Below are 12,833 nucleotides of genomic sequence, written 5' to 3' on the forward strand. Positions count from 1 at the left end.
GAGAAGCTGATATCTTGACCAAATGCCAAATTTTCCATGATGGTGGAGACTCTTGAGTCAAGCTAGTGGAAAGCCTTTTAAAAAGCTTTGAAAGAAGAGTGGGGGCTGCAGGATCAGCGCTGGCTGGAACCACACCTGTATCTGCTTTAGAGGAGAAGGTCTCTTCCCATTGAAGAATGGGGGCTGCCAGATCAACGCTGGCTGGAACTACACCTGTACCTGCTTTAGAGGAGAGGGTCTCTTCCCATTGGTTGGATCATAGTCCAAGGCAAGCCTGGAGGTATACCACTGCCACCTTCTCATGCTCACTCCAAATGTAGGTATTTGGAATAAACCTGAGGCCATACCAATGCTGTTTTCCTGAAATTTTCCCACAGATGTGTAAAGGGACAAACCAAATCTGAGATTAAGCATGTTGCAAAGTCTGCTATCTATGGGTTTCTACAAGGAGAAAGACACTATGCTACATTTTGATGAAACAAATGAACAAATAAACACAAAAGGCTTGCCCCATACTCTGATGCCCAGGACAAAGACGACACTTGTGCAGGAATAACACAGTACCCTCAGTAGTGTAGTGACAACAGTAGACCCTCGTGTAGTAATAGAACCAGGCAGCGCAGGCATTGTTCATCACCCAGAGGGAATATTGAGTCAGGTCCTTCTCTATGAGAAGGATGTAGCCAAGAAGAAAAAAATGGAATGGGATGTTTAAGGAATTAGCCAGTATTCAAGAAAAAAAAATTAAACCTGATCCCAGAGGAAAGAAAGACCTAGTTCATGTGCAATGGCTCAGCCCATACTCTAAGTGATGGGACGTGATAAGATCAACATGGGAAACCCCCTTGTCCCATCCACAGTAGAGGCTGAAAAAAAGCGACACCAAGACTCTGTCTGGCTCAAACCCACAGACTCCTCACAATCATTACCACAGCACCTGCCTAGCACTGAGACACAGACCGCCTGCTCTCCATTCACCAACAGTGACAGTATCATGTCACGCTACCTACAAATCGAAGGCATGTCTTAGGGCTTCTTGGGGGCCACAGGTGAACTGTGGGGTTTAGAGTGAATCGGTGACCCCTTATGTCCTCCCGAAATGCTCTGACTTAGAATCTGAAAGCATATGATTCTTGCAGACATTCTATTTTTATCTGGAAGACCCAGAACACAATTTAAATTGAGCTGCAGTCTGGTCTATGCAGGAATTTTTAAATCTTTTGATCTACAAAATATGTGTCTTACCACATAGAAATTTGTATACTATAAAAGATGCCCAAGGTGCCTTCCTCAGGTTCCAGAAGAATCCATATTTACATATAGTATGTTTCCGAATGTAGGAATTGCACACTTTCAGCGGAAATATCAGTCAGAATGATGAAAACAAATATACATTTTTGGGTTGGGCCCTAGTGCTACACACAGGTGCTGACCACACACAGGAATCTGATTACCACCAGAGGAGACATGGTGGACACACACACACACACACGAAAAGGAAAGGAAAGGAAGAGAAAAGAAAGGAAATGGTAATTGTGATTGTTTAGAAGCCCAAGCATATGGAGATGTATGGTCTCTTGAACTCTACTGGAAAACATATAGAAGTCAAAAACATGTTTGCTGGGATCAAAGTGGCTGGGTTTGAAACTTGGGTCCAGCCGGGCGGTGGTGGTGCACGCCTTTAATCCCAGCACTTGGGAGGCAGAGGCAGGTGGATCTCTGTGAGTTCGAGACAAGCCTGGTCTACAAGAGCTAGTTCCAGGACAGGCTCCAAAACCACAGAGAAACCCTGTCTCGAAAAAACCAAAAAAAAAAGAAAGAAACTTGGGTCCATCTTTCACAGGGTGTATGCTTCTGGACAACAAGTTTTTGTTTTTATTTTTGTTTACTTTCTACCCTAGTCTCCTCATCTCTAACATAAGAATAAAACCCTGAAAGAATCCTCTGGGATTATGGTAGGAACAATTTCATGAAATCAGGTCTGCAGACTTGCTGCAGCAGGGCGGGGATGGTCTACACTTGCGGTGAGGAGCTTGCCGTGCCCTTACTGAGGACGTACCAAATGGCATGTACTTAACCCTTCCTTCTCAGATGAAATTACATTATCCAGTACACACTGACTTCAGCCAAGAAAGCCGGGGGGCAGACTGTACAGATAAACGATGAAATCAGAAAGTATCTCTGAAGACAAAAACACAGCATCTCTTACCTTGTTCCTACGATAAGTTCCTTCTGTCCTGGGTCAAATGTTAACCTCGAGAAATCCACAGCATTCTCCGCTCTGAACTCCCGTAACCAGGGGCCAATTTCTAAACGTGAAAGAAAGAAACAAATAAAAAAGGTAAAAAAGAAAATGAATGATCTTCCTCCAGGATGTCAGAGGGCAAATCAGGTAACAAGCACAGTAGCAAGGACTTCGAGGTCCCCTGGTACAATTAACAGGTGCCACTATAGGCTTTTTATCAGGATATCACATAATTCATATGTTATCTGAAAAATACAGAAGGTAGCCACTCAACAAAGAGCAATGTAGACATCGGTGCTTGGCCGTGATTAACAAGCCAGATGTGCATTTTCCTTTTGGCTGCAGGCTGAGCGTTCACACTTCACAAGACCCACCAGAGCGACAGGGGATGGTAAGGACCATTTCCTAAGACTCCAGGGCTGGGCCCTGCACACTGGTCAACCCCACTAGACTTAGAAGCAAGGACAAAGCATGGACACCTCTGTTGCTTTCAAATGAGTATTCCAGGCCAATTAGATTTCTATTTTGGCCCTGTAAATTAGACTTTTTAAACACATTTAATCCTTTATGAATGTTTAGGGATGAGAAATTTGCGGTTACTCCTATGGCTCAATTTTTTCTAAGGAGGCAGCCACTGTAAGGCTCTTCTTTCTTTCTTTCTTTCTTTCTTTCTTTCTTTCTTTCTTTCTTTCTTTCTTGTTCTTCTTGGTTCTTTTTTTTTTTTTTTTTTTTTTAACTTTTACAAGCACTGTTAACACTCATTCGACATTAGCTTACCAGAGTCAGACTGTGAGGAAATGACGGGGTATGAAGAAGGACATAACACTGCTTCTGAACCATGCCTCATTCCTGGCACTGAAGAAACATGCCGCACATTGCTTGCCAGTTTTAGGATACCTTCCCCTCTTCCTTGGCAACCAACTATAGAGCTGGATGTTCTTTTCCTTGGATTTAGTGCTTGAGTAATATCATGCTGACTAAATGGGCATATGCTAACTGTCAAGCCAATGCTGTTACTGGCTTAAAGAAAGGCAATAATCTCTTCGAACAGACGCCAAAGACAAAAACAGATCTAGTACAGAAAACTCTTGTCATATAATGCCTCGTGCGTGGATAGCAAAATATCTTGATTATCCGTTCCTGGGGAATTGATATTGATTGGAATTTATTTTCCTCTTAGAGAAAAACAGGTCTAAGCTTATACACAGATTTCGTTTCGAAATTTTAATGTATATGCTGCCACACGGAAGTGTGTTATTCTTGGCATTTCACTAACACTTTTTCATGTTCACCATAAATCAATTAAAACAACTACTAATTATAACTACACATATATAAGACATCAATGTTGTAACATGTTATGAGTAAAGGATCCTTCTAAGAAATTATAATGCCATTAGGACAATAATGCTAACATCTCTATAAATGTAAATACAATTTATAAGTGTCTACTGGGCTATAGGAATTATACAACTACAGAGAGAAGAGGTTGGCGGGGATAATGGAAGAGAAGAGACGTCTAGAGTCACAAGTCTTAGAGGAGAAGGCAAGGGAGTAACATACAGTCCACAATGCTCCTCTGAACCAACCTTATGGAAACCACACATTTTTATTTATTTTTCTGATTATAATCACTTCCATTATTATTATTATTATTATTAAATTGAAGTTTTACATACCAATCCTAGTTCCCACTTTCTCCCCTCCTCCCACTTCCTCTATCTTCCCCCATACCCCATATCTATTGCTCAGGGAGGATAAGACTTCCCATGGGGAGGGAGATCACACTTTAAAAAAAATCTTTGGTTCTGTTTTAATCATTTAATTTAGTCTTATTTTATGTGCATTGGTGTTTTGCCTGAATGTATGTTTGCATGAGGGTGTTCAGTCCCCTGGAACTGGAAACAGTTGTGAGCTGCCACATGAGTGCTGGGAATTAAACCCAGGTCCTCTGGAAGAAGAATCAGTGCTATTAATCACTGAGCCATCTCTCCAGCACATAGTTGGCCATCTTTATTCTAACATGAGGATGGTGGTTTCTCTCTGGCCCTATGTCATCTAGCCATCCATATTCCAATACGAAGACCATGGTTTCCTTTCTCTGTATCTCATACAACCATCCTTACTATGAGAATACTACCAGGTAATGGGCAATGAAAACCAAAGTTCTGGCGCCTACAGTCAGGAGCGGTGCCTTGAATGTGGTGGCCATTGAGTCGGGTATGGAGCTAAAGAGTAGACATGAGTGGGTCATTTCCAGAGGAGTTAAGTGGAAGGAAGAGGAAGGAGGAAGAATAGGGAAAGGAAAAAGTAGCAGCAGCTTAAGAAATGTTTGGTTGGACATCAAGTGGTTTGTTTCATGTGAACCACAGGGGATTCAGGTAAAGTCTGTGACATCTGGGCTTCCAAGCAGATGCAACAAGAAAGAATTTACAGGTTTCAAGAGAACACTTAATTTATGGAATCGAAGATCCTGGGAACAAGAGTGGCCTTTGACAGAGAGGATGCTATGGAGAGTGTAGAGAACAAGATATTAAAAACACTAAATATCATAGAATTTAGGTAGTAGTAGAAAACAGAAATGCGACAGCTCCTGGGAGGTGAGACCAACAGGGGTGGGAATTAAAGAAAACAAAACATCTGCAGGTTAAACCAGGGAGTCAAGGGTCAGGGGGCATGACTTGATTGCCCAAAAGTGCAACCAAAAGAATGTCTCCCACTAACATGGACAGGCAGCAGATGGACGGCAGACCATCTCCACACACCACTAAGACCAGAAGAGCTGATGCCATGCTTAGATTGAAACCATCATTATTTAGGTGAGGAGCCCTGATCTTGACTCTCAGGCTGGGCGGAATGCATCTCACTTCATTCACCTCAACTTATAGGCTCCAGGGGTGAGAACTCAGGTCCTCTCCCAAGCACAAGAGGGAAAAATTAGCAGGGCCAAGGCTGACCTTGCTTGCTGGTGGAGAAATGCAAACCAAGTAAGAGAAGAAAAATTATTACAAATATCAGAAAATAGCCAGCTAGCTTGTTTAGCACGCATTCATCCATTAAAGGTGGAACGGTGGAGACAGTAGGAGCTGGATGAAAGGAAGCCCTTCAGGATTAGACTTCTGTTCTGAGGAACAGCAGCAACAACAAAACAAGGGTGCTCCTGAGAACACCCCTAAGTGTGAAAGGAAGCTAAATAAGGAAAGGAAAATGAGGTAACAATATAGTCAGTGTTGTTCCATTAGGTTTAACTGAAATGCAAAGGTATCCCCTCACTCCCTTCCACCCCTTCCCCCCCCCCAAAAAAAAAACCAAAAACAGTGTACTTTTACAGGGGGCAACCTTCATTCAAAAATTAACCAAACTGTACAGTTTCTTCATTTTGATTGTTTATTGCTTTCCTCATGAATGTTACTTTGCCTCAACTTTCTGTATCATTCGCCCATTCTTCTTATTGAGGCCATCATTCTGAGAGTTTCTACTCAGACCAAGCTCTCCAGCTGATTCCCTGCAGGCACAAACCACAGCCTCACAGTGTTCTCCATCCTCTCCTGAAGACCAAGGCTCTGAATTTTGCAAAATCCCATCTCTTTAAATTCCTTCATTCCCTTTTGCCCTTTAAAGTCTCCAGTATAAACAAGTCACTGCCCCTCAACAGATACAAGTCTATTAGGAAACATTTCAGAACTTATTGGTTTGCACTACTTTGTTATTAAAAGCACATGAACTAATTTCATAATGAACTCCACCATATGGCATGCTAGAGAAATGACAAGACTAGGTTTATGTAATTCATAAGGAATATTTAATGCAAACATTTTGTAAGTTATTTCAGACAAAAGGGAAAACTTCTCAACTCAGCTTGAGGTTGCAATTATCATGATAATCTAAGCAGTAAGGCTGAGTCAGTAGCATCATAAGAAATAAATCTCAGGGATCAACTGAGAACACAGCTTATATTATGTTAAAGAAATGTATATGTATCAGCATATCAAATACATGTGTGCACATACAAACCCCCAAGTCAGGTGTGTTGCCATTTGAGTTCTTACAACAAAATAAGCTCACACATTATATTTTGCCAATGTTTTACCAGAAGTATACAAATTGCTTCTAAAAGATATGTGGTTTACATTTTTAAGAAAACTCTTTTATCAACATGAGTAATGGTTAATAAATTTGGTCAAAAGTAATTGGGATCCTTAAATTGTATGCTGTCTAGACAGATGCCAGTCAGTGCCCCTTCCTTATACTGGAGAGGTAATTGGAAGAACTCTTATCTCAAGCAAAAACACTCTAGAGATAGTAATGCTGTAAACTGAAATCTGAAAATATGGCCATAAGGGGATCCTGTTGCTAAGGGACAATAGTGGATCCAGATGGGGTTAGCTGCTGCCTGCAGCATCAACTCCCAGCAACTCAACTTGGCTTGATTTGTTGAAGTGGATAAGGGTGGGTAAGGACTGTCATGGCCTGGTTCCAATTCCATCCTGAATTCTTTCACTCCAGCCTATTCCGGGACAGAGAAAACATTTCAAAACATCTATGGGGATTTGAATTCACACCAAAATCAGAATCATAGTGTACACTTAGTTAGGACTGGAGATGGTAGAAAAATATTCCCCAAGCCATAGACAGAAAGCAATGTGCATCAGACAAAGAAGTTGAAGCACGAAGAAGAAAACCTATTGTTTCTATGCCTCAAGAAGTTGCATGGCTAACTCTCTGCCACTGAAGCTATGCATAGAAAACACACACCAGGACCACTGGCTCCCACGGAGCTAATACATAATATAAGCAGGATGGTTGGTTCTAGGCTCTGTTGCAAGCAACTCACAGATCTGAATCTCCACAGTTCTCTTCATCATAGACGAGAAGATGGTGAGGGGAGTCATGCTTAGACCCAAAGCCAACGACACAGAAACTCACCTAGCCACAGAACTGTACTAGGAAAACTTACTTGCCTTAGAAATACAGCCGCACAGACCCAAGGTCACAAAACAAAGGAAGAACAAGCAACCTCTTCATTTCAAAAGCAAATTTATACCTATTGATATATTGTTAAGCAAAATCAATACCCACTTGTTTCTCAACTGCAGACTACAGAACAATGAAATGCAGTCTTAGATAACTGGGTTAACCATGCCAATCTCTCCTTCAGCCTGCACAAAGCGTCTACTGCTTGTACTATTGTTAATATCAATAATGATCTGAGTATCAATTAGGATCTGAGGGGGCACACCCTCAGAGCTGGGGAGAAGGCTTGTGTAACTCTGACTACCTGCATTCTTCTGACTCCCAGAATCCACATGAAAATTCCTACATATCAGGGCACACATGTTCAACACCAACACTCCTACGGGAGGGTAGGAGGTAGAGGCAGAGAGACATCTGATGATTATAGGTCAGCTTGCCTTGCACACAGGGCTAAACAACAAGAGACACTTTCTCAAACAATATGGAAGGGCAAGACTGACACTGAGATAGGCCTCTGACTTCCACATGAATGCTGTGGCACACACATGAACACACACAAACACACACACAAGCACACACACACACACACACACACACACCATTTACCATGTCCATTAGCCAGGTTTTAGGATCCAAATGTCTTTTGTAAGTATTAAGGATAAAAATGACAACCATGTCCAGATCTGCTTTATTGCAATGAAGAAGATGAGTGGAGTGGCTAAAGACCTATGGAGTGCTGATGCGTGAGTGTGTGTGTGTGTGTGTGTGTGTGTGTGTGTGGCAGTTGACCACAAAGCACTGATGTGTGAGTGCGTATGGGTGTGTGTGTGTGCATGTGTGTGTGTCAGTCGACCACAAAGTGCTGACATGTGAGTGTGTATGGGTGTGTGGGTGTGTGTCAGTCGACCACAAAGTGCTGATGTGTGTGTGTGGGTGTGTGTATGGCGGTCGACCATAAAGCACTGATGTGTGATTGTGTATGAGTGTGTGGTGTTTGAATAAGACACTGTCCTAACGGTGTAGCACAACAGGGAAGAGAGTGCAGGATGGAGTACAGAGAACATTCTGGAAGGTTTTTCTTTTACTCACTTTTATCTAAGGTGTACAAAGACCATCTTACCGCAAAGATAGCTAATACGCTCTAAAGCTGGCAGCCTTTCTTCCTCTGTGAACTTTATTTCCAGCTTCAGTGCATTGCATAACCTGCCCTATCAACATCATCTAAGCTGAGATTATGATTCAAAACCCGGGGAGTGAAATGTTTTAAAGCCCTACCAAGAATAGGGTAGCAGGTCTGTACTGGTTTGCTGAACTGTTTCCTGCTTGCTAGCTGTTACTTCTCTTTCCCTAGAGCCCCCTTTTCTAGACATCATTCTATGTTATATGCAAAAGTCAAGTTCCCTGTGAGCACTAGCCAACGCTCCATGCCAACAATCACCCCTAAAACTAGACTCACAAGGATCCCCACCCTTTAAAAGATTACAAAATATTTCAGTGCCCAGACTTCACGTATCTATCTATCTAGTAGTAAGTCAAAACAAAACACTTCACCATGGCCCAAGCATGTATCACAGATCTACTGGAAGGTAGCACTGCCTTCGGCAGCCACTCTGCCTCTGAAGTTCCATTCATTTCTCTGATTTCTCTGCACAGATGAGAAATACTTGAACTATCGCAGGAATTCCATGTCAACAGCAGGAGAGTTTCAAGCAACTATGGTCCAGGTACCTCTGCACTGTACACACCTCAGACACACCCGAGAAGGGGTAATAATGGAAAGGTTTTAAAAGAAATACTTGAAGAAACACCTTCTAAATGGGGCTTCTCTTTTCTTTTGCTTAGAATTGTTAAGACCTTTATAGCTTTCTACTTTACTAAATCCTTCATCGCCATTTCCTTAAGATAAGGACCACGGTGGTCAGCAGCTGGCTTTTCTCGCTGGTAGCTCTCACTAGAAGTAATTGATAATCAACATTTTAGAAAGAAGATGCGAGAATTCATATGCAATGCAAGATCTTGAAATTCTAGGCTAGGATCAGCCTGAAACCACCAGTACCCCATTTACCAGGAAGCTACTTCCCAGTCTGCTCCATCTTAAATTTCTCAGTCTGTCCTGCGGAAGGGTCTTCATCCTGCATTGTGACCCATAACATATGACCGTAAGCTATAAAATCTAATTGCAAAGTCTTAATGTTGTGCCAGGGGACATTAAAAAGTAATTTCCTTGAGATTTATGACTTTAGAATTACAAATGCTGACAATATGGCTAAAATTGGGAAAAGGAGTCTTTCTATTCAATGAGTACTATCCTCCCCCTCCACTCCCCCACCACCTCTCTCCTATTCCAGCCCACCGCCAGGAATAGCCAAACAGCCTGCCCTGCGTACACAGCGGCCACGTAACCCACAGTAAATTGAAGCCTGGCACGTGTTTAAGGAGTCAATCAGCTCTAGGTAATATCAGGAATTGCAGAAAAACATTTGAAGACTTCTCAGTTCACATCAGCTTCTGCCACATTCACAAACTGGTCTGATCTCAGCCTCAAAGAAAAGTTTACTCTCTTAAGCCATGATGGTCTCCTTCTGCCCCGTTCTCAGACCTCATGCTCAGTTTCTTTTCCGTCTCCTGCTCCCTGAAAATCACATTCAAATGTAATCCACCCTCTTTGCAGAACTCAGAAGCAAAGTGTGAGAACTCAAGAGACATGCCGCATTCTTAACAGAAGTCTCCAGGCTTGGAGAAATGTCTAATAAGCCCCAAGGTGGCCTCTTTGCAGAAGCAGAGATTCCAGGGATACACCAGAACAAGCACATGTTCCCCAAGACAGACCCACATGTCCCCCAGAACTTATCATTACCACAATGTACACCAACAATACTGGGGAGCCCAGTTATTCATTCATGTAGCAATGAATATTTATTAAGCCTCTGCTATATAAAAGAAACCACTGCAGGCACTGACTGGGAAACAAAGTCACATTTATAATAATTTAGCTTCAACAGAACAGATACATACAAGAAAGATAAACTGAAGTAGGCATTAATGGGTCCCATGAGGGAAAAAATGGTAAGAAATGCTTTAGTACAACTCTGTCCAACAAAAATGCCGTACATGTCACTGGAAAGTTTTCGTGACCACGTTTGAAGTGTTACAATGTAGGAAAATTAATTCCTATACTTTAACTCAATTTACTTAGAATATTTTGATGCTGCCCAAATGAAACGTACTGTGTTATTTTACTACTTACCTACAACATCTTTGAAGTTCCGTGTGTGCATTCTCTGGGGGGAAGAGGTGGCGAGCATGCTTGTACGGGGGCTGAAGTGCTGCACACGTGTGACAGTGCATGTGGAGTCTAGAGGCTAAGCTTGGGATTTTTCTGATTAGGCTAGGCTTGCTGGCCAGGAAGTCTCAACTATTGGCTACCTTTATTTCTCCATTACTGGGTTTTATCTGGGTGTCAACTAATCAAATTAGAAATTATTTCATTACACTCTGGTTCGGTAAGTCTAAGGTATTCCAAACAAATGTACTCAAAAAGAATCTACGTTTTCACTGAGTCCTTGACATTCGTCCCTGCCCAATGGGATTTCTTTTCCTTTAAATTACCTGAGTAAATTAATCCATGCTGTATACTCTACATTAGTAATGTGGACATGGTATCATTGGCCGTGTTGTCGGAGTATAATCTCTGGAGAGGCCAGAAAGACATGAAGATAGATCTCTCAGGTAGAAGCCCCCAGCCACACACACACAGTAAACAGACCGCCAATGAAAACACAGGATATCAAAGCAAGGTGAGCCTCTCTGATTGGCGTTCTGTGAACCCTCTGTTAAATGTGGCAGCTGGGAGAAGTTAGCACTGTGTGTAGATTCTGTGTGTATCTCCTGAACCTTGTCACATACGTCTGTGTTGCTGAGTGTTTGCCAGCTTGACACAAACTGGAGCAACTCTGAGAGAACCTCAGCTAGAAAACTTCCTCCAGCAGACCGGCCTGTGTCTCTGGGCCATTTCCTTGATTACAAATTGATGCGTGAGAAAGGCAGCCGGCTATGAGACTGGAAGCAAGCAGTAAGCAGCATTCCTCAGGACTTTGCTGCTCCTGACTGAGTTGCTGGACTGTCCTCCCTCATTGGTGGACTGTGGCTGGGTCGTGGAAGGAAAATAAACCCTTTCCTCCAGGAGCGGGCTGTGACCATGGTGTTTATGGCGGCAATAAAAAGAAAACCAGGACAGTACCTTTTATCTTTAATAATTTCAATCAACATGTTATCAATTTAGAAAAACATTTGAAAGATTAACGGGTTTTTTTTTTTTTTCACATTGCCAGTCCTTTTAGTCAATTATCAAACCTGGAAGTCTTGGAAATTCCTATAGATCATTCCCATTTCTATGATAAACACCATGCATTTTTTTTTAAAAAACCCTACATATAAATTTCTGGATGGTATTCAAATAGCAAGAATTGGACTAAATGAATCATATATATATATATATATATATATATATATATATATATATATACACATACATATATTACTAGGTCACTTTGGTGATTTTTAAATTATTAAGAAGAGATCGAAGTTCTCTTAAGTAGAAGTACAAAGAAGATTATTATGTTCAGAGAAACAAGTCAGACACAGAAAGACAACTATGGCATGCTGAATTAGTCGCTTTGTGTTGCTGTGAGCAAACACCATGATCAAGGCAACTTCTAGAAGGAAAAGTTCATTTGGGCTGATGGTTCCAGAGGGATAAGAGTCCATCGCTTCGCCTGGGAGGCAGCAAGCATGGCAGCAGGGATGGAGGTTGGGTCAGCTGCCTGAGAGCTCACAACATAAAACCACAAACGTAGAGCAAGACCATGGGCTAAAACTTCCAGTCTCAATTAAACTCTCCAAGGCAACACCCAGTGACATCTTTTGTCCAACAAAGTCACACTCCTAAAGCTCCACAAATAGTGCCGCCAACTGAGGTCCAAGCGTTGACATACGAGAGCCTGTGAGAGACATTTGCACTCAAACCACCACATGTGTTTTTTTCTCACATCAAGGATGTAGAGGGAAACTATGAGATGCAGGAAGATGTTTAAAGGAAGGGAGTAAGGGTATCAACAGCAAGATACAGGGGTCCAAAGACTCAGGATCACACATTTTCTTCCATGTGAAAATTATAAACAAAAAGATTACAGAGATGATAGATAGATAGATAGATAGATAGATAGATAGATAGATAGATAGCTATAGATAGATAGATATATTGACAGATAGATAATAGGTAGATGATAGAAAAATAGATGATATATATATGATCAACAAGTGCAAACATGTTATTTATTTATGCAGACATACATGCATACATTCATACAAACATAGACAAATAGACATAGATAGCATGAACACAATATGGGGATTGCTTGGGAAGCCGAAAGGAACCAGTAAGAGGTAGGAAGGTAGAGATGAAAAGACAGCTTAGAGATGAACACCACAAATGACTCCAGCAGGGGACGTGATTTTGTTTTATAAAACACATCAGGAGATTCACAACCTCATTCAAGTCCAGTTCCCAGAGACCCAACATCTCTTTTGCTTTCTGTTTGCATATGCGTCCCTT

General features: G+C 41.7%; 1 protein-coding gene across 4 annotated transcripts in view; it reads right to left on the reverse strand.

The window, feature by feature from the left end:
* Nucleotides 1-12,833, reverse strand: part of Sema5a (semaphorin 5A) — a 432,689-nt gene that overhangs the window by 232,410 nt on the left and 187,446 nt on the right. For all 4 annotated transcript variants that reach the window (XM_057789435.1, XM_057789432.1, XM_057789434.1 and 1 more), the window contains one exon: nt 2,210-2,309. In XM_057789435.1, coding sequence (XP_057645418.1) covers nt 2,210-2,309 — 100 coding nt within the window. The remainder of the gene's footprint in view (nt 1-2,209; nt 2,310-12,833) is intronic.

This window comes from Chionomys nivalis, chromosome 15, assembly GCF_950005125.1.
Source record: "Chionomys nivalis chromosome 15, mChiNiv1.1, whole genome shotgun sequence".
Classification (NCBI taxonomy): Eukaryota; Metazoa; Chordata; class Mammalia; order Rodentia; family Cricetidae; genus Chionomys; species Chionomys nivalis.